This window comes from Manis pentadactyla, chromosome 6 (assembly GCF_030020395.1).
Source record: "Manis pentadactyla isolate mManPen7 chromosome 6, mManPen7.hap1, whole genome shotgun sequence".
In the NCBI taxonomy this organism is placed as follows: domain Eukaryota; kingdom Metazoa; phylum Chordata; class Mammalia; order Pholidota; family Manidae; genus Manis; species Manis pentadactyla.
Genome location: NC_080024.1, coordinates 10,835,428 through 10,862,640, shown reverse-complemented (window position 1 = coordinate 10,862,640; position 27,213 = coordinate 10,835,428). Strand labels below are relative to the sequence as shown.

Here is a 27,213-nt window from a genome sequence, read left to right as displayed (position 1 = left end):
CAAAACTGAGAAATCCCTCATGTTACTACAGACAGCAGTCAAAAACGACTGTAAAATAGAAAGGATTCTGAATGGAACAAGACACTTAAAACCATCTGTGGGATTCAAGTGTTCCAGTTGTATGTATTTCTCCCATTAAAGAATGACTCCCATCTATTGGAAACAGAAAACTAGATTCATTTGGTCCTATGCACCCCATAATTCCAAATGAGACATTGGTTTAGTTTGCCATTACTTGTTTTGACAGATTCTTCAGACACGCTGGAATGATTATTAACTAAAGTACTCAAAGGAAACTATAGTACACTTTAAATACCACCCCAGCCTTAACCATTAACCTGGATGCTGGTAAAAAGGACTTTGAGGCTTGCCAGTGCACTAAGCCCTATTTAGCAGTTTCATTTCAAGGTTGGTTAGCAGCATAAACATCCAGGTGCATAATTCCTTTCCAGAATTATTGTGTTATTATGTACTATTAAATAAAGGTTCATCGGAACTTGATGTTTCAAATACAGTGTAACACTGAAGGGTGTCAGTATCAGAACATTACAAGTAGCCTGCCTGCAGTGTGTAGTTGACCTGGGTTCAGACAGCTGTGTAATGTTTCCCTATGTATTTCTTCATGTTTCATTGTCCTTCCTATCAAATGTTTCCATTTTCATTAATTGTATCTCCTGACCCAAAGTTTGCCCTCTGTATTTGACTGGGATTAGTATGGTACTTTTTTTTTTAAAGAAAGCATATACCATGGATGAAATTCCATTTTTATCTCCTAGTTCATTTTATTTTTAGCAATAATATTCCACAAATTTGTACCACACATCAAGGACATTCCCCTAGAATATAAGCTCCTTGAGTGTGGGATGTTCATTACTGGGTCTCCAGCACCTAGACCAGAGTCAGGCACATGGTAAGGGCTTTATAAATAGTCACTGGCTCACATTCAGTCTCAAATAGGGGGTACAGAAGTGAAAAAATAAGATCCATGGCAGTAGGGAGCTTACATTCTTCATGAGAACAGCAAATTACAGCACAAATAGCAATGGATGGCATCTTGATAGCACATATAGTAGAGCTAGACTGACTACCTGGATTCAAGTCCAAATTCCATTACTTACCAGCTGGGTGACTTCTAGAAAATTATTTGGTCTTTCTGTGCCTCAGTTTTTAAAATTTGCAATGTGTTATAAGTATCAAATGTGTTATTAGAACAATTCCTAGCACTTCATTGTTCAATAAATCCAGCTATTATTCTTCGGCATCTCCTGGTATTAACCTTTATTTCTCTTTTTTTCTCTTGCATCTATCCTTTTCTCTCTCTCCATCTTTCCTTCTACCTCACTTCTTTTCTATCCTCTTATTTTGCCTCCTTCTCCTTTACTATAATCCTACTAGGGAGTCTCATAAACAATATTTAACCTACCATACATGAAGGGGCTCGGGCAAATGATGACTCAAAAACACAGAATTTTTTCAGCTTTTAGAGACAGGCTAACAGAATTCCCTGTGTGTGTTTCCCTTATGAATGCCTCTTTCTTAGCTTAATCCTGTTACTCAACAATAGCTTTGCTGGACACAGGACCCAGAATCCAGGGATTTTTAAATTTTATCCCCAGACAGGGCTCCACCACACTTTGTCTCTTAAATTGTTTATGTAGCTTCTCTATTTAATCTGGGAAATTAATGAAGGAACCTAAATTGTTCCCTCACTGTGTGTCTGTATCGTCAGAACAAAAACTTGCAGTGTGAAGCATGCTTGTAAATATGTGTGCATACATAAACACAAATCTTCAAAATCAAACCACTGTTTAATATTTCCAGTGTACTTGACTGATGACTGGTCAGATGCATGCGTGCACAGTACCGGAGTTGTATACAGGTACAAAGCAATGATGAAAAACAGGATTCATATGTCCTTTAGGGTCACCTGTTAAAATGTGTAAGTGAAGATTGTGGAACCATTCACTTACATTCCAAATAAACAGAACAGAAGTTTCTTTTGGCAGAAATGTAGATTCAGTTACTTTACAAAAATTGTATAATACTTCCACATATTATCTTGAAATTTAGAAGACTGGTCTATTTTCTTTCATTTCACAGTTTTAAACAATCTTATCTATATATTAAAGCTTAAACTCAATAATAAATCCTGTTGTTCTAGATTGGTAATCTTTGCAATAAGACAAACCTTATGATAAGTCCTTTCCAATAGCAGGTAATATGTTTTCAATGCCTCATGACATACAATGTTTTTGTAATACCCCATAGCTATACAGAATTGATATTTTATATTGGAAATTATTTTTATGGTTTTAAATAATCCCAGAGATATACATTTTCCTAAGACCATTCATTTATAGCTGAAATTATTGTCAATAAAATTAAAAATAACATAGAAGCAAGTAAATTACTTTGAAAATATTTATCAGTAATAAATCCTGTCTCGTAATGATTGAAACTCATGCTAGTGTATAACTCAATACAACAATTTTTTTTGAGATATCACTAATTCAAAATGCCCTCAGGAGTTTTACGAGCTTTGTTATTCAGACACATCTCCATTTTCAAGGAACTTTCACTTGATTAGGGAGAATAAGACAGGACCCATGTAACTAAATAAAATAACAAGATGCCAGATGTCACCCAGATGTGTCTCGGCCAGTCAATCCCTCATATACGGGGAGTTCGGGAGCTGCCCAACTGGGGCTCTGGGGTCATGACTCTCGCCTTGGGCTCTCCAGTGGAAATCACCTGGGCATCTTTAAAAAAGTACTGATGGCTGAGTTCAGCCTCCAGCGATTCTGATTCAATTATCCTAGGCTGTAGCGTGGGAATTCAGAGGGTTCTAAGAGTTCCCCAGGTGATTCTATTGAGTAACAACTAGAGTTTGGTTCTATCCTAAAGATTGAGTGAGCTTTGGCCGGATTGGGATGGGGACCAGGGAGAGGGCAGGAAGAAAAGGATGAGAGAGCAGAAGGGAGACAGCCAGGAAGGCAACGAAGGCGAGTCACCGAGGGGACAGTAGAGGGAGAAGAAGGAATTAGCCGGGTCCTTTTACTCAGTTGACCCATGGACCCATACTCTGGGTTTCATCAGGGAACTTGTTAGAAACGAGGACTCTTGGGCCCCACCCTTGATTTACTGAATCAGAGTCTGCATTTTAACAACCAATCCGCTCAACCCCCAACCCCCTGACCCATTGATTTATACACAGTTGTGCACAGAAGCTCAGGCTAGATCACAGGGTAACAATAATAATGAAAGTCATTGATGGACAATTTTACATGTTAGCACCTCAGCTGAGCCTCACAACAACTCATGAGGAAGGATTCTTTATCACTGCCTCCTTTTCCAAATGAAGAAACTGGAGCTCAGCAAGTTTTGGCAGTTTGCTCAGCTAGAAAGTGCTCCAATGGAGAGTGAAACACCACTCCGAACTCAAAGTTCTTGCACCATATTCGTATAATGTTACGTTACCACTTCTGAAATGTGAAAGGGGGTCCAGGAGACACCTGGAGGAGGAGGGCTTTGAGATATACCCACGTGTTAGCCGAAGTCCTGGGCTAGGAAGAGCAGGCCTATGAAAGGGAGAGGACCCCACGCCTAGCCTCTTGCCAGGCCCTGGGAAGGGCCACCCCGGGGACGGGCTGTCTGCGCACCAAGCCCTCTCCATGCCTGTCATCCCTTGCCTTTCACTCCATATTTCATAAATAAAAGAGCTTCTTGATGCCTTGGAGGGAAAGCTCTAAGAAAACAACAGAAGATCATAACCCCATACAAATGGAATGCTCAGTTACCCAGACCTAAAATAAAAATCAAACACACACTAAAAGGACACACATTTAATACACATAAAAATAAATGTATCTGCCAGGTATTTATTTCTCTCTCTTGACTTCTTATTACTTCCCTCCATCTTCTTTCTCTCTCTGACACACATGCTTGCATATAGAGAGTTATCTAAGCAAAGAGTTCTAGAAAGAAGAGCAAGACACACACAAAGTGAATAAAGGAATAGGGACAGGCAGGAGGCATATCAGACGCGCCTGTAATATTCCCAGTGTTTTTCAGAGAAGTCTTCTCTGATGGGGATTTTGTCCATTATCTTTTCTGCTTCAGAGACATGTTGTTTGTCTCTTACACATCTTAAAGGAAGTTGCATTTTCATGACTGCTTAGCACCAGAAATTGTTTCTTGCTCTAAATTCAGATCATTCTACAGTGTGCCCAGAGTTGTATTTTTTTTCTTTTCTTATTCCTTAAGCTAGAGCCTACAAAAAAAACACCCACTTCACAGTCCCAAGACTATCTCTGGCATACAGCTGCTTTCCATTCTTTAAATGCCTGTTCGTTATGAATTATAGGCACTGGCTATGCAAAGTGAAAAACATTTCAAAGATTTGTATGTGGTGATCTTGAAACTTGCTGCCGAGTCCTTTGAAATATGGTTGTTGTGCATTGTTAGCTTCCTTCTGATTAATTTAGTGTCCCATATTCTGGAAAGCCTTCTTGTAAGCTCATAGGGCTGTGCAGTCTGGATGTCCGCTTTGAGGATTTCTTATCACTTCATTATCTAAGTGCTACAAAGGGCACTGTTTATCAACTCCACAAAAATGAAAAGTGTATCTGAAAATATTTGTTTTCACACTGACTCATTCTTGAATGTCTGGAACTTATATTGTTTTTTTTGTTTGTTTGTATGTTGAATTAGCTTAGAATGTAGGATTGAAATGAGAAATTAACACTGACTAAACCAAAAATATACACTTCTTAGCAATGCATTTCTATTTTTATTTTTTGTGGATAAGTCAACAGCCTACCATTCCCTCATCATTATCATTTCCTGTTTTTAAAAAGATGAAGATGTTGAATCCTTTTCTTGATTGTAAAGTAACATAGTGCAAACCTTTTTTTTTTTTAAGGTGTCATTGATATACAATCTTATGCTCAGGTTTCACATGAGCAACATTGTGGTTACTACCTTCCCCCCTATTACCAACTCCCCACCACACACCCCATTGCAGTCACTGTCCATCAGCATAGTAAGATGCTTTAGTGTCACTACTTGTCTTCTCTGTGCTATACTGCCTTCCCTGTGCCCCTCCTATATTATGTGTGCAAATCATAATGCCCTTTAATCCCTTTAACCCTCCCTTCTCACCCACCCTCTCCAACCCCTTTCCCTTTGGTAACCGCTAGTCCATTCTTGGGTTCTGTGAGTCTGCTGCTGGTTTGTTCCTTCAGTTTTTGCTTTGTTCTTATACTCCACAGATGAGTGAAATCATTTGGTACTTGTCTTTCTCTGCCTGTCTTATTTCACTAAGTATAATACCCTCTAGCTCCATTCATGTTGTTGCAAATGGTAGGATTTATTTTCTTCTTATGGCTGAATAATATTCCACTGTGTATATGTACCACATCTTCTTTATCCATTCATCTACTGATGGACACTTGGGTTGATTCCATGTCTTGGCTATTGTAAATAGTGCTGCGATAAACATAGGGGTGCTATGTCATTTTGAATCTGTGATCCTGTTTTCTTATGGTAAATTCCTAGGAGTGGAATTCCCGGGTCAAATGGTATCTCTATTTTTACTTTTTGAGGAACCTCCATATTGCTTTCCACAATGGTTGAACTAATTTACATTCCCACCAGCAGTGTAGGAGGGCTCCCCTTTCTCCACATCCTCGCCAACATTTGTTGTTGCTTGTCTTTTGGATGTTGGCCATCCTAACTGGTGTGAGGTGTTATGTCATTGTGGTTTAATTTGCATTTCTCTGATGATTAGCAATGTGGAACATCTTTTCATGTGCCTGTGGCCATCTGAATTTCCTCTTTAGAGAATTGTCTGTTCAGATCCTCTGCCCATTTTTTAATCAGGTTATTTGCTTTTTGGGTGTTGAGGCATGTGAGCTCTTTATATGTTTTGGATGTATATATTTTGCATATAGATCTTTCACCATGGTGCAAACATTTTGAAACAACTCAAAAAAGTTAAAGGTCAAATATGAAAAGCACCAGAGAGAGCCATTTTTAACCACTCTAGGTATATGCTTTCAGGCTTTCTAGGCATATACATACATGTTTCATACAAAAATATGCTCATATTGTTTAGCAACCTATTTTCTTCACTGAATGTCATGTCTTCTCTCCGAGATAACACGTAAAGATCTGTCTCATCTTTTTAGGTGACGCCATAGTATTTCAATGTATTGCTATGCCATGATGGATGTAACCAACTCCTTACAAAACTTTGTTTTAGGGGCAGATTTATATTCCCTCAGTTTTTCCTAATATCTTATGTGTAAGTATGCATTTCATGAACTTGGCTTTCAATGATGGATGTTTGATTATTCTTTTGATATTAAAATTTTAATTAAAATAAAACAAGAGGGTGTTTACTTGCTATAGCATGGGTGACTCTTGAGGACACTATATGAAGCAAAATATGTCAGTCACAAAAAAATAAATATGATTTCCACTGCCATGGGGTATGTAGAGTAGTCAAGTTTAGAGACAGAATGGTGGTGTTGGTCAGCCGTGGGGGAGAGTGCAGAGTTGCTTAAAGGAACCAAATTTCAGTTTTGCAAATGAAAAGTGTTCTGGAGATGGGCTGCCCCACAGTGTGAATGTACTTGACACTACTGAATTGTACACTGATAAATGCTTAAGATGGTAAGTTTTTATGTTATGTATATTTTATCTCAATTAAATTTTCCAAAAAAAGAGGGTGTTTAAGTGATGACTATTTTATCATAATATGTACTTATTCAATGTATAAACACTACTCTTACCTAGCAATTTCAATTATCTCGAAGATAATTAAAAAACAGGTACAACCCAGCTACAAAGCTCCTGAATTTTGTTTACAGTTGACCTTACCCAGAATCTTTATTTAATTTTATTTATTACCAAACTTTACTTTCCTGCTTTCTTAATTAATAGAACATATGAAACAATTAAAAATGTAGGAAGGACTACAGCTATAGGCAGGAAACCAGGAGTAAAAAAGAAGTAAGAATTAAAGAATGTGTAGTACCACAAAAAAAAAACCTCCAAAAAAAAAAAGAAAGAAAGAAAGAAAAAGCATATTTACAATTGAGACCATGTACTATCATGCGATCAAATGATACAGATGCAAATAGCTCAATACATGGAACAGTATCACTCAACAAATATTTCTTAATCATCAGTTACATGCCAAGAATCCATTAGGGCACAAAAGTGTTGACAGTGAAAGTGTTTAGAAAGGGAGGATTATGTCACCTACTGTCTATTGACAAAGGCAGAGAAGCATGTAATACAATGAGAGACAATCAAAGTTTGGTCTCTTTTAGGGATAAACTTTAGTTACCTAAAAAATCATACTTATTAAGAATTTTTTAGGTTTCCCAACAACCCTGGGGCCAAATGAGACTCCTCTAACTTATTTCGCTTTGCATAATACCCTCTCAGTCCAACTATGTTATCTCAAATGGCAAAATTTTGTTCTTTTTATGGCTGAGTAATACTCCATTGTCTATGTACCACATCTTCTTTACTCATTCATCAATGCACACTTAGATTGCTTCCATATCTTGGTTATTGTATATAATGATGCAATAAACATAAGGGTGCATACGTCCTTTTGAATTAATGATTTTGTTTTCTTCAGGCAAATTCCCAGAAGTGGAATTACTGAGCCATATGGAATTTCTATTTTTAATTTTCTGAAGCACCTGCATACTGTTTTCCACCAGTTTACATTCCCACCAATAGGCACGATGGGTTCCCGTTTCTCCACATACTCACCAACACTTGTTATTTCTTATTTTTTGACACTAGCCATTCTGACAGGTATGAGGTGGTATCCATTGTGGTTTTGGTTTGCCTTTCCCTGATGATTAGTGATGTTGAGCATCTTTTCATGCATCTCTTTGTCATTTGTATGGAAAACATGTTTATTTAGTTTAGGAAAAATCTTAGTTTAGGAAAAATCTTTATTTAGTTCCTTTGTCCATTTTTTAAATCAAATTATTTGGACCTTTTTTTTTTCTTTTGTTTTGAATTGTATGAGTTATTTATATATTTTGGAAATTAAGCCCTTCTTGGATATATCATTTGTGAATACATTCTCCTATTCAGTAGGTTGCCTTTTTGTTTTGTTGATGGTTTCCTTTGCTATGCAGGTTTTTAGTTTGATGTAGTCCCACTTGCTTATTTTTGCTTTTGTTTCCCTTTCCTGGGAGATGTATCCAGGAGGAGATTGCTAAGGCTGATGTCCAAGAGTTTATTACCTATGTTTTCTTTTGGTTTTTATGTGTCAGGTCTTAAATTTAAGTCTTTAATCATATCAAGTTTATTTTGTATGTGGTATAAGAGAGACCAGACTATTTTCCTTTGGAGATAATGTATTAAAATTTAGACGCCTGAAAGTTAAGCATTATTTGGGACGTTACAGGCTTTGCTTGTGCAGAATGTTCCTGCATATGAGGCCATGTTTGTTGGAGGGCAGAGGATACTCTCAGCACTGCTGGATAGTCATATTCACCACATTCAAACTCCCACAGTTAATGACTTTTGAAATACCTCAATGTAACTGAATATCAACATTGTATAATGACTATAGCACATCCTACAACACTGTAGCTCTCATTAGCCCTGGCTCTCAAAGTCATATTAAAGGACAGCACCAATTTACAGGGCTGCATGTATATATATATATATATATATATATATATATATATATATATACATGTATATATATATATATATACTGAGTCATAAATCATATGGTATTTCTAGTTATAAACATAATTATGTATATATATAATTTATTTTGAATTTGCCAGAATAGCTAAACCCCCTTTTAGGGTTTTCTAAATGCAACTGCACATTTGGAAAGTGCAAAGATGTCACATAAAAACATTGCATTTTTATTAAGGTGTGAGACTGATTACATCTCTGTCTTGAGAACACTAATTTAAATGCACTTTTGTTGTTTCTGGAGTCTTCCTTCCAAAACTAACAGTGAAGCAAACTATCTATGTCAGCAACCACAAAAATATATTTTTGATATTAAGAAAAATCAAAGCAAATGTTAGGGAGGTGTGAAAATATAATAATCTCAGAGAGCTCCAAAAGATAGCTGATGCCTAACATTCAGAAAATCAGTGACCTGAATTCCAATTGCTTTAATTCCAAATCATGTTTTCTTTGCCTGCTTACACTTCTTATTCTAAAATATATAATTAATCAAAGTTCAGTTTTTCACATCTTTCTGTACTCCTACAAAACAGGTGTCACCATTGTGCAGAATTTTTCATCTTCTGATCTAAAACAAAATAGCATGGAATGAAATCCCTGTCCTCTGACCTGTTATTTCTATCTCATCTTTGTCTTTTACCACACCCTGCTTCCCAGCTCATGTATTTATTTACTCTTCTCTTCCTGCCCCTCCTATTTACAATACTGCACTCTGCCAGCTAGTGGATTATTTTTTCCTACTGCCAATCCTAAGAACTTCAGTTAACTCACCCCTGGCTTTCTTATCTACATGCTCCTATGATTTTATTTACTTGGCATTAATCATTTAGATGAGAAGAAAAATTCAGTCAATCATCAAAATGTCTGAAATATCCAAATGTTTGTTTTTGCAGAGACAGAGTTTACATTTTCTTATTTAATTTTGTGTTCTGTCTCACTCCAGCTGTCATCATTATATGTCTATGCTTATCTCTCCATAGTCTTTTTCTAGTGCCATTGAGCATTATATTACTCTTGACAGTTGCTCAGTTTCAATTTTAACCTTCTTCTGTTGCTTTAATAATAGTTATATATCTTGTATAGTTGTATAAATTACACCTTCCACCAACTTTATTATTTAGCACCCTGTAATCTCTCTTTTCTTACAGTCAACATGTATTGAACATCTACTATTGTGATTGCAGCCCCACTGCCAGCCAGGAGTCTGTCCTTTGAGGTGTAAAACTTCTTGAAATTCTTTGAATGCCATCTCAAATCCATGGGAAGTCCATGGGAAATTCTGCACCAGATTTCTGCCAGTTCCCTGGGGCCTGCATTTTCTTAGTAGCTTTTCCTGATTTCCTGTACTTGCTGAAGACTGACTCTCACAAACACCTCAATTTCCACATCCATTCCCCATTCATGGGCCAGAGCAGGACAGACCGCTGCTTGTTCAGTGTCCCCAAATTAAGGTAGTTTTATAGAACAAACTTTATTCAGAGGCACAGGGGACTTCAGCTGTATTTGTGTTATTTCTTACTCTGGGTTGTAGGTGAAGGGATATTTGTTACATTACATTTTATACCTTCCCATACCTATGGATTCCCCACTCCCACCATTCCTGTATGTCTAGAGAGCCATGTTTATAATCCTTCAGGCCTGTTATGTCACGTAACACAGCTAGGGGGACAGTTTCCCCCACCCCAGCAGAACTGCTCTCTCTCTCCCCTGCCCCATGAACTACACTCCCCCTACTAGGAACAGAAAGATGAGTAAAATGTGACTTCCTATGGGAAGCTTTGTCAGGTCGTGGGGAAAGACATGTAAACATATAATTACAAAGTAATTAGGTATGTGTTGTAAGAGCAGTTATAAATAAAACAGATGAGCGAGCAACTAACTACCTAGAGGGTTTAGGGAAGTACTCTTCCAGAAAGAGCAAACCTTTGAACTGCTCCAGAATAGGCGCAGCTTAGCCAAGCAGAGTAAGCAGTGGTGGGAAGTGGGCATTTGGACCAGAGAAGGACCATGTGGAAAATCACAGGAATGTGAAAGAGCTCACGGTGGCCAGTGGCCTCTGAGGCTGGAGAGAGAGGGGAGACCAGAATACAAAGAAAGGGCCTCATCTGTCAAGCCGATGAGTTTAGGCTTGGCTAAGCTGGCCATAGAAAAGGAACAAGTGATTTTGTCTCCGAGTGCAGTCTGGGGAACCCCTGCAACCCAGTCTCCTAAGCTGCTTGCTTCAAACACGGATGCTAGACCCTCGGACCTACTCTCTGGGGATGGGATCCTGGAAAAAAGCGAGGATTTTAAGGGTTCCAAGAAATGTATCCGTACTAAAGGTTGAGAAGTGCTGTTCTAAATTTCAGCTGAAATACCACGAAACTCTGATTTTTCTTAATCACCATCTGATTTGAGCTGGTGCTATCAAAGAAGTCAGTTAATCATAACATATTCAACAGAGGCACCACAAACATTTATACCATACATTTTAAAAAGCAAATTCAGGATATCAGATTCTCTCTATATCCCTTATAGACACTTATATTTGTGATCTGTTGTCTTACGTCCAGCCCCAGTCAAAGTGTTAACTGGACAGCGCCTGCTGTCTGCCACGAGAAGATATTTTACAGTAGTGACCAACCCACGCTGGGAACTGTGCCTGAGCCCAATTCAGCCATAAGGAGTTCTCTCTCTCTCTCTAAGGTGAACACCGCTGAGACAAAGCCCACAGGTTGTGGGCCCTGGCTCCCCAATCAGCCAAACCACCGAGCAAGGGAACTAGCCTGCAGTGTGGCCTCTGTGCTTTTAAGTTTCCATGATCCCCCAAAATGCCTTCAGCAACCCTCCACCAGGGAAAATCAGAGGTTCCGGGATGCAGATAAAATCTGGACCAATCTTTGACTCCATATGAGATAGATGAGCCCTACAGCCTCTTGCAGTCTTAATATTCTATTATTTGTAGCCACAGGGGGTGTTGACACCCACCACTAATAAGCAGTTGCTCCTCCGAATCTCCAGATTTACCTCTGGCTGCAGAAAATTGTCAGCATAAGGTTTCTTCTTCAAATGTCTGAATCATTTTTCTTTAAAATTTTCCTGTGTTTCTTCTTGCCGTATTTTTTTTTCTACCAGGAAGTCAAACCTAAAGTGGTAATTTTCCAAATTGGAGAAAAACTTCACTTAAGATGAACTATATTATATAGCACTTTAAATGGAAAGTCATGGGACATTTTCTGATTTTGAGATAAACTTTTTTTTTGTTCTGGACAAATTTTACTTTTTATTGTTGATTTTTTAGCAAAATAAAATATACAGAGAGTAAGTCATAATAATAATAAAATGTTTAAAACATTGAAGACTTAGAACAAAAGCCAAGCCTCTCTCCTGCTTGCTCTCTCCCAAATTTCCCTCCACAGAGGCAATCACTTTCAACTCTTATAGCTGTTTCTTCCATGTATTTACCTCCATATTTCTAAAAAAACAGTCTTAAGGAGTTATTTCTCAACTTCTCACTTCTAACATCATCTACTGACACTTTTGTGACCCATCTCCCTCCTTTTCCTCAAATCTTCCCAGTATACTTATACCATCATAAGTTTGAGTTAAATCAATAGTGTATGATTTTGGAAATTTTGTTCACTGCTGAGCTCCTATTTTCATGTTTGTAAACATTTTGGGGCAAATTTTTGTTTTCCTTGAAGTTTTAAAATTTTCTGCTGTCAGGCTTCTCAGACCTTTTCCTGTTTCCTGGGGGTCCCCTGGGGCTGCCACCCTCCAGCCCCAGTCTGGGTCAGCTGTCCATCATTATCCTGAGACACTCACTGCAAGTTAGATTCTCAGCCCAGATCCCATATTCTTCCCTGTCTTGACCTTATACCCCTTTTGGGTAAAGCACATGCTCCAGTAGATTACTATGAAAATGTGCCAGGAAGGTGATATTTTTGTTTCATTATGTATCTGAAAATGTCTCTGACTTTCCTCAAACTTGATACGTAGTTTGATGAGTAGAAAGTCTTGGCAGAAAATCCATTTCACTCCGAATTCTGAAGGCCTCATGCCCTATCTCCCTTGTGATACTGCAGCTGACACATCTGACCCCAGCATCTTTGTATGCGACTCTTTCTTGTTGTTTATTTCTAGGATCTTCGCTCTCTCCACAGCGTTCTGGAAAAGGTGCCTCAGATGTGTGTGTTTGCAACAAGACGACATGTAGGGACTCCATCAGTCTAAGAATTCATTTTCTTCACTTCAGAAAATCTTTCCTGTATTACTTCTTTGATAATTTCCTCCTACTTTCTTTCTTTTGTCTTTCTGAAACTGGTCAGACACGGGACATCATGGACTTGATCCTCAACACACTTCTTTTCTCATTGCTCACCTCTTTTCCTTTTGTCCTATTTTCTGAGGTTTCCTGAATTTCTTTCATTGTGCCCATCAGACTTCTAATTTTAATTGCACCTATGTATTACTTGTTACTGCCTAACAGATTATCTCAAAGTTTTGTCATTTAAAACAGGGAACGTGTTCTCAGGGTCGGGAACTGGGGAGCAACTCAGCTGGGGGGTGCCACCTCAGGGTCCCTCATGGGGTTCAGTGGTTGTAGTCTGGGGCGATAGTCATCTACTGACAGAGTCGGAAGGTGAGCGTGAAGACAGCTCATTCCCAGGATTGCTGCTGGAGACCTCAGTTCCTCAATACACGGGCCCCTGCAGAAGGCCCCTTGACTTGACATGGCAGCTGGCTTCCCCCGGAGCTCGTGATCCAAGAGAGAGGGCAGACGTGGCGATGTCTTCCATGACTTAGTCTGAGCAGCAGTGTAGCAGCACTTCTGCCCTCTTCTGTTGGTCACACGGACTAACCCTGGTTCGGTTCGGGAGGGATCTACACCAGGGCATGCAGACCAGGACGAGGGACCACTGGGGGCCACTTTGAAGACTGGCCACCACAGCTCTGTGCTCCAACTTCCATTGTTTCTTTCCTCTCTCTTCCTTGCGTATCCAGCGTTTTGGAACTGCCTTTATTAGAAATCCTCCCTGACCCCAGTCCAGATCACATTAAAATGCTGTTTCCTGGCTCAAGCTCCCTGTTACGTGCAGGAGCCAAAATCGCAAGTACCGCAGTCGGCTTCTAGACCCAATCCAGCCGCCTAAGGCATCAGCGTTTTGCTTACCAGAAATATTTAGCTTTGTTTTTAAGTTTATGTCTCTTTATTTTCCATTTTTGTATCTTATCTGTTTTTGGAACAGGGGATATGTGCCAAAGGATTCACAAATGCGCTGGTGGACATGACTCGAAGCTTCTACTCACCACCCGTCTTCCAGAAACTGATCGACACTTTTCATATGTTTTTATCTTTCCATTTGTTTTCCTTGTCTCATTGGTTGATACTGTCTTTTATTCTTTATCAATTGTCTGGTTCTGGTTTTCACAAGGAGAGGACACATATAAAAGTATTTGAGAGACTATCTTTCTGGATTAACTCTTACATAATGTAAGTGAGCCTGTTTTTTTCTGTTTATTATTCAGAATAATACTGTTACTCAAGCATTCATATTTTCAGATAATGTGACTTTGGAGTCTTCCCTCAGATCCAGAGAAGGCTTCCATTTGGAAAAGTTGCCCTGTCTTATGGGCAACCCTCAGCCTCTTAGATTCCTTCAGGTTACTTTTAAGTTCACAGGGAAAAAATGGATTTTCTCCTTGAAATGTCATATGTTTGTACGATTAAGTACAAGGTTTCTGAAAAGCCCTAGCAATTCCCCCAAAACTCAAAGCTGAAAAATGAGTAACTTTTAAATTCACTATAGATTTGCTATTGACAATGGATATAGTTAGCCAAGGATCAGCCTGTAGAAGTGGCAAAAAGCCTGTGGCCATCCTCCACATGGACAGGAGCTGAGGGTGGCCTCTCTGGGGCGACGTCCTCCTCTCTGAAGTAGCACACACCCAGGGAGACCAGCGACAACCTGGCATGCCTGGCTCGGTGGTCTGTGAGGTACAATCCCAAGTACTTCTTCACTGGTTATCAGATGGAAAAGGGAGAGGTGAGTTTTCTATACCTACATTTCATTTTTTAAACTAGTATTACCAAGGATTTTCTGAAAGATCTGGTCCTACACAGGCAAACCACACACACAAACTAAGGGGCCCCAACCTGCCCTAAAACATGTCTCCACCTGTAAGCCTCAAGTTTGAATTTTCACCCATTCATAGCATTTGTAGCAGTGGGTGAGTCTGTGTGTGTGTGTATCTGCATGTCTGTCTTAAGAGGCACTGATTCCTAGAAAATGTGTCAGTTACAGGGAAGACTTTTAAAAATTAAATCATTAGCATGCATTACCCTGTATTGAGATTAGCTCACCGGCACATCTAAAAGAGAAAAATGCAGCGATCAGCCACTAAGCAAATAGTGGCCGACCTAACAGGATGGAGGGAGAAGAGAGAAGGAACCTGTGGCTCGTTTTGTGTTCCCCAAAGTCATGCCTGTGTTGGCTAAGGTAGACTTTCCTTAGGCCAAGTAAATGAGAAAAGTAAGAACAGTGTGGCTGTTGTTTATGAAGTAGAAGTTATTTGTTTCCATTTCAAAGGAGCTTTTTGTATTCTGTAAACATTTAGCTGCTTCCTTTTAATTTGTTTTAATTTCCTTTTCTTATGGAATAACGATAGTAGATGACAGATTTGCTGTTGGTGGGTGGCAGGGCAGATTGGTTTGTATGTGGAGGTGGTCATTGCTCTTACGTAGCAAAATATGAACAAGATGATCTGATGGTCTCCAGGAAAATCTTTTTTTTTTAATTTTACTGCTCTGTGAAGTTCAAACATTATAAACTTTTGGATTAGATATCTGTTGGGTTCTTCCATCCCCAAATTGCATTACCTGTGGCCTCGCTTGCAACCCTGGCACTGAAGCATGATGTAGAGAAAAGACAGGCAAGTGAGGGAGAAACAGCAGGAAAGAGAGAGATTTCTACCGCGTTCTGAAATGAAAGACCATCTCTCACTGGAGCTCAGAGCTCATCTCTTTGGTTCCTATCTTAATTTTCCAATGTAACTTTTATATTGCCACAGATAAATATAAAGAGAAATTACACCAGGGGTTAATAAGCTTTTTCTATAAAAGGTCAGGTAGTAAATATCTTAGGCTTAGTGGGCCAAGAGGCAAAATCAAGAATAATATATAGATAGCTGTGTAACAAGAGGGAGAACAAACACAGATGTTTTTATTGACCAAACATAGAACTTCATTTATAGACACTGAAATTGGAAGTTCATTATGATTTTCACATGTTACAAAATATTCTTTTCCTTTTTTTTTTTTTTTCCGACTACTTGCAAATATGAAAACCATTCTGGGCTCACAAGCAGTACAAAAAACAGGCGGCAGACTGGATTTGGCCTGTGGGTGGCAGTGCGCCAGCTCCTGATTTATCCAGCTAATGTCGTGAGCTGCCACAGTGTGTTTATCACTGGGATTTTCCATCACATCATCGGGAGCACGGTGACAGTGTGACAGTGGAGGTTTGTGTTCTCCCTGCGCCGATGCCTCAGTAGCTGCCGAGCCAGTCAATGGTGACATAGCATGCAGTGGTTGAGAATATGTCTCTGGGTCAAAGCACCTGGATTCAAATCACCCAGCGCTGTTTCTTACTACCTGTAGCCTCTCAATATCCTCGTTCTCTTATTTATGAGATGGAGCTAATACTAGTCCCTACCTCGCAGAACTGTTATCAGATGTAACTGAGACAGCGCCCGCCTCAGAGCCCTGAGCCATGCCATGCACAGTCAGTGCCCCCAAAATATTAACACAGTACTGATGGAAGTTCATTTCCTCTATAGTGTCCTCATCGTTAGTCTTATGTGAATGGCAAAGGGCCTCTTACTCCTACTGGACTCAAAACTTTTCAGGGCAACAAAAACTAAAAAGGCCGTGTTATAGTTAATGATTATAGGTAAAGATACCATTCATTGCACTACATAAGATGGGCAAATCTTCCTACCTTATTGTTTATTCCCAAATGTACCAGTCACCTCATGGCCACCTTCTTTGTCAGAGCCACTAATCTGTATGCTTGCTGTCACCCAGAAAAATCAAAAGCGGGTGGCTGGTTTAGCTGTCTAGACTAGTGATGTCTCTCTGGACAGGAGTTGAAAGATAGGAAGTGGCAGTTGCAGTGAGATTTCTGTGATATTCACGTGTGGTGAGAGCAGCTTTGCCGGGGGGGAGACAGGCCACTGCCAAAGCAGAACGTGGGTGTCGGTCTCCTGTACCGGAAGGCACGCTGCTGAGGCTCACGGCCGGGTGCTCAAGGCAGATCTGGGATGGAGGGGCCCTGCGCCAGCTTGTGGGTCTGGCTGGCACGGTCGCTGCTCTGGGTCAGCTCTTCTCTGCACACACAAGAACTTTCGCCTCCGGCTATGGGCTGGGCAAAGGATCAATAATCATAATGCAGAATCAACAGACCTGCTCAGCAGAGTGTTAACTAGCTTTGAACGCTGCCAACTTCCCCTCATACTAAACCAGCCTGGGCTTGGCACGGGAGAGGAGAGATCGGTGAGAGGGCAGGGAGGGCCACTTGTGTTTCACAACACCGTGGCAAACTGGGTACCCAGTCCTTTGAGAGTAGAAAGACAAAGCATCCAAAATTATTTGGAAATTATTTCCTGGCCTGTTAATGAACAATAAAAATTGTATGTGACATTTAAGCAATAAAAAATGTGCATGATTATATCCTTTGTTAGTTTTAAGAGGAAAAAGACAACTCTGCTGCCTGCCAGTTTTGGGGGGCTACAAAGAGGCCCAGTTGCCACTTGCCATCTAGTAAAAGTAACAAACCCTCACCTGTGAGCATGGAAGTGGCCATATTATGGTAATAGTAATAGCCCATATTGCTGAGAGCCCACAGTAACAGCCAGAGGGGAGGAAAACGTTTCCCTTGACCCTCTTATGGTCCTGGCTGGTTCTGAAAATTAAATTGACAAAGACAGGTTAACAGGAGAAAAGCACACAGCATTTATTAACTTCTTCCATGTGCCTGGGAGTCTTCAGAGGAGAGCAGAGACCCAGAGCAGAAAGCTTTCACACCTTTCAAAGAAACAATACGTGTGTGAAGAACTGACAAGACAAGGCGGCTTGGGCCAGGGGACAGAAAACGGTGATGCAAGGAGATAAGAGTTAGTTTAACAAGGCTTGTTTGCAAGATGCCTCTGCTGCTGGCTCTGGGCTGATAAGAGTCTGTCTCCAGTAAAAGAATTTATCTCCTGCCTTTAGGAAGAAAAGGAAGAGCTTTTTCTGCATTTACTACTTCTTGACTGCTTTCTGCTCAAAATAATTTTTATGTCAAGAAGGCATATTTGTGGGGACATGCTCTAGTCTCCTTCACAGCCCTCAGTAAGCCTCCCATGTAAGTGCCTAAGTGTGTGCCATTGCTAACCCATCCCACCCCATCTTACAGATGTGGAAATCGAGGCACTAGAACTCCCCTAAGTCACGCAGGTGACTTGGCATAGCTGGGATTTAGACTCGGGAGTCTCTCCTGGAATCAGGGCCCCAAACCCCTCTTCCAAGGCAACATGCGGGTGGTGCAGGAGCACGTCGTGGGCAGGGTGGGAGTTGAGATGGGGGAAGAGCCAAGCAGTCGGTGTTCCCGGAGGAGCCTGCTGCCTTTGTACAGCAAGTTTGATTTGGCACCTTTCATGTACAAGCATCATATACCGTCAGGGTTTCAAATTGGTATTTTATTAAAACAATATTTCCTAAATATTTAAGTAAAACAAATTTTATCTGTGTTCATGTACGAATAATATTTGGCTAATCAGTGAATATATTCAGTGTACACTAAGAGTCATGTTAACAAATACTACTTTAATAATTCATCTGTAGTTTAAGAAACACACTTTTCAGTCTCTCTTACTATTGCTCTTAGAATCCAGACCAGCCCTTGGGGCACTACACAAGCAACTTCAGGAGAAATGGTCTGGGAAGGTGGTGGTGAGTTCGGACTGGTGGAAAGAAGGATCAGACAGTAGCATGTATTTCCTTTGGTTCAGGATATTGCAGGAAAAAAGGAGAGAGGCGGTCACCAATGACTGGGCCTTTGACTGCATGCAGGGTACCAAGCAGGCGCCTGCTGCCACATCCCACCCTCCTCACAGAACACTGCAGGGTGGATCTCAGTATCTTCCTTTACAGATGATGTAACTTGGAAGGATTAAGTAATTTGTCCAAAGCTCCAGATGGTAGCTGGCAAGTGTGGGAACAGGTCCTACATAGATCTGGGCAAAGGCTTGTGATTTCTGGACTTCTAAATCTTTTAAGATTCTGTACTACCAAAGTTTATTTGGCATTCTAAATGGGGTTTATAAAAAAAAATGAACGTGACCTTCAAATGAATGATTCTCACAAGTTTAACTATTTAATATGCAAAAGTGCTAAAACGTCATATAATCTTGGATCGCTTCCTGATGTGTTAATGGTTAGCAGGGGGAGAAAAGCCATAAAATCATTATTAATAGCCTTCTGCTCATGACAAATGATTTCTTATTTAATTAAGGTACATGGAAACTAAGAGCTACTTGATTGTTAGAAGAGGAAAAACCATCAAAATTGTTGCATAAGAAATATCAGTCAGCTATGCTTTCTTGATGGTTAGTAGCATTTGGCCATACTGGTTTTTCAGCAATTTAGCATTTGAATAATAATGAGTTATATTCCATTAATATAATCATGGTGCTTCAAAAGTGAGTCCAAACGTGGATACAACTCAATGAAAATGACAGTAGGGCCACTGTATCCTTTGGCTAAATCCTCTATTTGAATTACTGAAACACATTTGCACATTTAAAGATTATTTCAGGAAAAACTACATCTTTAAGAGAAGTGAGTATCTTGACTCTGGGGCTTCTGTCAGCACCATCCAAAACCAGCGAAGGGCCTGATTTCACTTGGCCCTGTGCTACGATCTCTGCAGTACCACACAGGCAGCACTTGCTTCTAGAACATCAGCTGAACAACTGCCAGAGAGCGGCCTTGACTATAATTTTGGGTTTATTCAATCAGGTGGAACATCCAGATGTCAGCAAAATTGTCACATATTCTGACATCCTGGCCAGTCCAATCATGCAGATACATAAGCAGGCCATGCCTTGCCAATTGAACTAAAAATCAAAGCTGGAACAATTTTGGAGCAGTTTTATTAACCCAGGCATAGAAACATAGCCCTAGACCTGGCTCTGGAGTCATGCCAACAGGGATGATCACATGCACATGGATGACATGGTGGATGAGCAGACAGTACATTAAACTCTCTCAATAACTCTCCTTTAAACCAACTGCTGCACTGACCAGAACTCTCTATACCTTCTCTGCAAAAGACCAATTGGTGCCCACTGCTTGCTGCCCACTTCAGACCCATAGGCTTCCCCCTAGTACATTGGCGTATAGCTACTCCACTGATGGACTTTTATGATTGCCAAGAGTTAGTCACTTCTGCCAGTTGTACTTATTGTAAAAAAAATAATTTAATTAAATATTAAATAACAAATTGGTTGAATATGAATACATAAAAGACCCATGTTTCTGTGCAAACTAGAAGATTTTATAAAATAAAATTATTAGAAAAACTGCTATTGGATTAAGTGTGACTGAGAAAACACGTACAAACTTAGAGAAAAATATGGATTCATATGTAGAAGGACTCTAGACTCAGATTGCCTGACAAGCATCTTTAAGCAATCGGCTTGTTTCAAAAAAAACAAAACTAGAAATTGTTAGTGATGCATTATGGATGTGACTTAGCAAGAATGATGTCACAGAACTCAAAACAGCAGACCAGTTCCAAAGAAAAGACCTGGACCTTTTTCCACGAGATTGAAGAATTGGTATGCCTTTATGGTTTTTTGATTGTTTGTTTGTTTTTATTAAGGTATCATTGATATACACTCTTATGAAGGTTTCACATGAGAAACATAGCGGTTACTACATTCACCCATATTATCAAGTCCCCCCCAGACCCCATTGAAGTCACTGTCCATCAGTGTAGTAAGATGCCACAGAGTCATTACTTGTCTTCTCTGTGCTACACTGTCTTCCCTGTGACCCCACACGTGCCCTGTGCCCCAATCATGATACCCCTCAATCCCCTTCTCCCTGCCTCCCCACCCGCCCCCCACTCACCTCCCCTTTGGTAACTGTTAGTCCATTCTTGGGTTCTGTGATTCTGCTGCTGTTTTGTTCCTTCAGTTTTGCTTTGTTCTTATACTCCACAAATGAGGGAAATCATTTGGTACTTGTCTTTCTCTGCCTGGCTTAGTTCACTGAGTATAATACCCTCTAGCTCCCTCCATGTTGTTGCAAATGGTAGGATTTGTTTTCTTCTCGTGGATATGCCTTTACGTTTTAAGTTAAAATAAAATGTATAAAGTGTTCGTGTACCTGTTTGGTTTTGGTTCCTCAATTCGACTAACTTTTCCGATTAACCAACCAGCTGGTTTGGGGCCATCAAATAAGGCTCTACCTTAGTGTGAAAACAAGGAAACAAACAACAGCGAAATATGTTTTCCTTAAAGGTCCAAGACCCAGATTGAGGGACAATAATGTAAAAAATCAGGAACTGTGGTTTTGATGACAAAAAAGGGAGACAAAGTTATCATTTGTAGTGACAGGAATTCAGACTCTGGACAAGAGGGGACTCGAGGTAACAATGTGGCCACATACCTGACCTCTGGTGCCCCCCTCCTAAGTGCAAAGGGTTCTTGGAACTAGGACAGACCCTCCTTGAGATCAGACCTCATGTATTGATTACAGGTGAAGGTATTGATTGAGACTAAATCTGTGGTATGAAATAAAAGATTTCCTAAAAATAAAACAACTTTCCATTTTCTAATGGTCATCAGGAGCCTTGTATAAAGTGGAAGATCTTATTTAAAAACTAGTAAGCTGAAGTTATTGCATCAGCATTGATTTCTTAGTTTCAGGAATGATGTTTTAATTACATAAGAATATATTTTGGGGGAGATGCACGTAGAAATATCAGGGTGAAGTCTCCTGGTGTGTCTACAGTCTACTTTTGAATGGTTTGGGAAAAAAATGTGTGTGTGTGTGTGTGTGTGTGTGTGTGTGTGTGTGTGTGTGTGTAGAGAGAGAGATGGGAAGGTGGACAACATGTTAACAGTTGATAAACCTAGATGAGAACATATATTCGTGTTCATTGTACTGCTTTTCAATTCCTCTGGGGGATCAAAATTTTTCCAAAAAATACTTTTATTTCCAAGAAACTAACAATGAATTAGTCTTGTGTTAATTTTAATATGTGCTAAAATAGTAAAGCTTCTCATGTTATTCTTTGCCAGTTCAACCATAGTTGTATAGTTCTCTCATACATCGAGAAGACATACTCACGGCAGCCCCAAAAATGGCCATATAATTCATATGCCTTAAAATTCCAGGTCCAAATTGGATGTAAACAAATTACCAGTTTTCCATCCACTCATTAGTCCGTTCAATCAGGCCACAAGCACTTGTTTAGGACATATTATATGCCAGAGTTACTGATGCCAAAAAGACCACATAGTCCCCACTCTGCTGGAGCTTAGAGTGATATACATTAAAATATACATTAAACATATAACTGCAAGTAGTTCATAGGAGCAAATAGGAAGGGTGCCTGATTTCGTCTGGAAGAGTTCAGCAAACACTTGTTTTTCAACCTACATTTGAAAGATTTTCAGTAGTGCACGGCGAATATGACTTTTCCTCCAAGAAATAAAACCCAGCTTGTCTCATGGCCTCCATGTACCTCCCCAGAGGTTAGGGGATTGGTACTGCACTGCCTCCTCCCTGTGGTCCAGAGATGCTCAGGAGGTATTTTTAGGTCTGGGGAAAGCAGAGTCCGAGATGCTCATTGTCCACCTGGAAGTGGCGGCCTGTGCCATGTAAACGTCAGCGTCTGGGCCTTGGCCTGGGTGAGCGTCCTTCCCCCGTTTCTGGTCCCCTTGGGTGGAGGACCTGCTGCCTCTCCCAGATGCTCTGTGGGAACAGCATGTTGGTCCCTCCGCTCTTGGGACCAGCTGCCCACAGGAAGTCACACTTCCAGAAACAGCAGCCAAGAGGTGTCTTGTCTCCAGGCAGCTTTTGCCTTTAGCTCAGTGACAAGAGCATCCTTACCGTGAGAGGCGCACAAGCCTGGCTACCTTCTTGGAAAGGCAGGCAGGAAGACATCACAGACAAAACCAGACTGTGAATCAGTGTCTCCAATGAGCTCGTCTTCAGAAACCTTCAGAGAGTTCGCTCTGTCCTATAGGCTGGGATGGGGCGTGAGCTTAGACACTCCCAGGGCCTCTGAAACAGGGTATGGAGACCCACCCCAGGATTTCTGATGCAGCGCATCTGGGGTGAGGCTGAGAGCTTGAATTTCTGACAGGTTTCCCGCAGCTGCTGCTGATGGTCTGGGGAGCTATACTTTGAGCACTGCTTTAGTAGCGGATACATAGATTCGTGATTCAGATGAACATAAAAGTTTAAAACTCCAGAAAGACAAGTTTAAATAATTAAGTCAAGATATGACTTAATGACTCCAAACATCTGGGAAGAGAATTGGAAAAATTGAGGCTTCTAAAAAAAATATCAACTATCCAATGCTTGGGGGGAAATATAGATTTTCCTTTTCAATTAATCACTTTATAGTTATATAAATCAAAATGCATATCAATGTGGTGAGGATCAGTTCTGAGTGTCAGAAATTCCATTCCTTGAATGACAGCGTAGCTTACTCTCCTATGCTCAGTAAATATATTCAATTAAAGATGTTTCTGTTTGTGCATTTTTATTTTGATTGTACAGATAGGGTCCTCCCCTTTGGGAACATCTGAAGTAGTTTCTTTTTCCAACCAACCAGCCAGCATACCTCCTACACCTGCCCTCCCTTTGCCGTCCAAAAATTAGGTTTTTCTTCCCCCCATGGAAAAGAAATTCCTTTTCAGTCAATATTAACTGGAAGGAAAAACATTTAAAGATAAATATATAAAAAGATAAACATAGAATACTTGTCAAAAATTTTTTTCAACTCACTATTTTAAACTACTTGTTTCTGATCCCTGCTGGCAGAGAAAATTTTAAAACTTGACCTTCATTAGAGTGGACCTGCGCTTATGTTCTAAGTATGTCAAAGTGACTAATTAGGATAAGAGTTACCAGGCTCACAATTTGTGCTTTTTTTTTTACTAAACTAAATTTTTACTTCTGTTTTTTACTAAGAAAGAGCCTTTTGATACTAATATTAGCGAATTTGTTTGTTCTCCTAAAGACATATAATGGGTATTGATCATCATTTCTCATTCTTGAACATTATTTCAGGAAAAGAAAACCTTAGAATCACCCATAGAAGATATCACCAATTAACATATTAATATACACACATGCATATATTACATTATGCTAAGTCTAAGAAATCTGCCAACATTAAACTGGTATCTACCTACAATGACAATTTCATATGGCTCCACTGTATATTATTCTGAAAAAAGAATAGCTGCTTTGTCTTTTCCATAAATATAAATCACTTAAAAATAAATGTAATAAAAATATGTACATACATCTAACAGTTCTCCTCTATGCATCATCTCAGTTTTGTGTTCTATTTCTATTGATATATTGTCACAGTATCACATGGCTCCTAATAAGTAGTGTTCAGTGCTCAAAAAGAAGAAAAATATGTTGCTTTTCCCTGTCAGGCAGGATTTATTAAGCTGTTTTTAAACAAAACTTTTCTTTTTCCCTCTTTCTAGGTCTGTGTCTGTAAAGAGAAAGGCCAGTGCTTCTGTGATGGGAGCAAAGGGGAGAAGGTAAAAACAAAACCCTTAAGTACTAAATACTTAATTCTTTTCTCTATAGAGATCATCAAGGAATTCACACTTTAGTAGCTGAGAGATTAGCATTGTGTTATTCCACTTCCGAAATCCACTTTTAAACTAATTGCATATAAACGTTAACATAAGAGGGGGAAGGGGAGCCTTCTAGGAAGCTTCAGATAACTTGTGTAAATAAATACCAGCAGTTAAATTGTAACTCTCTTGGTATGTAAAGAAAAAGTAGCAAGTTAGCGAAAAAGAAAATTTATAAGAACGCCTCCATAACGTATACCCCTGTTTGGACGGACAGGAAAGAAGAACTGAAAACAACTTGGTTCACTCACCTTGATTGATAGATACTGAAACCTGCAGGTTTTGTCCAGCAGCTTTGGTGCAAGCGCGCCCCCTGGTGAAAGAATCCTGCAGCAGCACGCTGGGGGAGGCAAAAATTCAGCTGAAGGAAGGTTTTTCTCGCTTTCCGACAGTTCTCAATACACCGCTTCGCTTTTACCAAAGACCTCCATTGGTACTTGGTTTCGTTAACCAAAAGAAATCCAAAGAGGATCTTCACTTTTAAGAAAACGTGTTTACTACACTAACGTAGTTCTTTCATAAAAGCGAAGTGGCACAATGCACTTTCGGAAAGCGTTGCATCCTCATCTCTTTAGACCATTTTGGCTTAGGAAATGTTTGTTCTACTTTCAGATAGCAGGGTAAGCCCGTAGCTCCATTGCAGAATTCAAAGAAAAATAGAAATGCCGTGAAATCTCATTAATTCGCTCCATTAACTTGCAATTTGTGGTAATTAAGATAGAGGCAGAACTGAAGTTTTTTCTTTGTTTATAAAACTCCTCGGGGGCACTAATGAATTGCTTAACAATATTGAAAGGTAGCTACTTACACATATTTTTAAAAGGACATGTTTTAAGCTCTTTCAATAAAAAAAATTTAAATACAGTTTATATATTAACTATAATTATTAATGCATTTATGTTTAACTATAATAATTGCTATTGATTTAGGTTTTTTCCTGAAACTATGAGTGTAATATATTCAGATCCATGCTGGAAACCTGTGATTCACTCTTGCCTTCAAGAAGCATTTATTGATTGATTCTCTACTAGTGCAAGATGCTATTCTAAGTCTGCAAATAATTGGTGCTGATACACAATGTGAAATCGCTGACTTGATCTCTCTTTTTAAATTTAATTTGCAAATTGTGTAATTACATCTACTAAATCAACCAGGTAGCTTTACTGTTAAAGAGTAATCGCAAGATCCATGCCTAGGAGAAAATTATTTATTGGAAGAAACATAATTTAGACTCATTGGGTCTAAATTACCATCACTCATTCATTACTAGGGGCTTCCCCATACTGTCATCTAACTCTTTCTAAAAAGCTATTTAGCTCATACTTTTGGTTATGCCTCTCTTGATATCTCCTGCATCTCCTACACAAATAGCAGATTGAATTACTAATTCCTGTATAATCAAGAAAGGACTAAAACTCATAGCCTGCATGTTATTCTTTTCAAGCTGCAGAGCAACTATGCACACTCCCAAAGCACATTCCTGTGCTTCACCCTCACTCTCTCTCCATCCCCCTGCCAACACGCTCCCCCAACCTTGATCTTTCTAACTGGACTTTTCCCTCTACCTACCATTTGGGAAAAGCAGTTTCTACAAGACTAAAGGCAAACACTTTTAAGCCTACAAATATCAAATATTCACAGCTGGTAGATATCCAGTTGCTATTATGCTTTCTGCGGAGTGTTGATTTTTTTTTTTTAATCCAAGGCAGAAAAAAATAGTCAAAATGTTATCATTAAGTCATTAAGAAAAGAAAACAATGGTTATGGGTGTATTTATTGCTGGAAAGTGCTGGTTCTTGTCTTGTTTGTTTTTAACAGGGCGAGAAAGGCTTTCCTGGACCCCAGGGTTATCCTGGCCAGAAGGGATTCCCAGGTCCTGAAGGCTTGCCTGGACCGCAGGGGCCTAAGGTATGTCAGCCTGTAGGCTTGGAAAATCCCCAGGCCACCTCACTTTGTTTATGCCTTCCCCTGGGCTGCTGAGAACCTGGAGAGGATCCCCCGTCTCAGCCAGTCGGTGCCATGGCACAGTCATTCCTACCCTTCCGTCTCAGCTGGGCCCTCAGAACTGCATCTTCTTCCAAGACGATTCAAATGACCCTCCTTGTCTTCTCAAGTCCCCCACTATTGCCTCTTCCTCCCTGAGCTACACAGTTTCTACGCCTTTTTGTCCTACAGGAAAAGATGAGTTCTTTTCACCTTCCACTCAGGACCCAATCCCCACCACCACCACCACCGCCGCGCATCCTGGAGTCAGGGGATCCCCACTAGACCCCTGTTTCCCTGGTGTCACCCCTCTCAAACGTGCCAGTTCTCCCTCTGATGTTGGCTTTTCTCTTTCAGTCTTTAAGCATGCAAACTTCCTGTGCTAATATTAAACTTCATCTAGATCTTTCAGATCCTAAAACAGAGATTGCCAGCCTTTTCCTGTCTTTCCTTTCTGTCAGACTTCTTTAAGAAACATAACCATGCTGGCTGCAGCCCATCTATTCACCCCTTCCATGAAAATTCTCCTGCAGAGACCACCCATGACCTCCAAGTGGCCAGTGCCAA

At 39.9% G+C, this 27,213-nt stretch overlaps 1 protein-coding gene across 1 annotated transcript in view; it reads left to right on the top strand.

Moving 5' to 3' along the window:
* The window catches only part of COL4A3 (collagen type IV alpha 3 chain), a 119,542-nt gene that overhangs the window by 29,709 nt on the left and 62,620 nt on the right, over positions 1-27,213 (top strand). The window contains exons 2-3 of the mRNA XM_036913481.2: positions 24,508-24,564; positions 26,482-26,571. Coding sequence (XP_036769376.2) covers positions 24,508-24,564; positions 26,482-26,571 — 147 coding nt within the window. The remainder of the gene's footprint in view (positions 1-24,507; positions 24,565-26,481; positions 26,572-27,213) is intronic.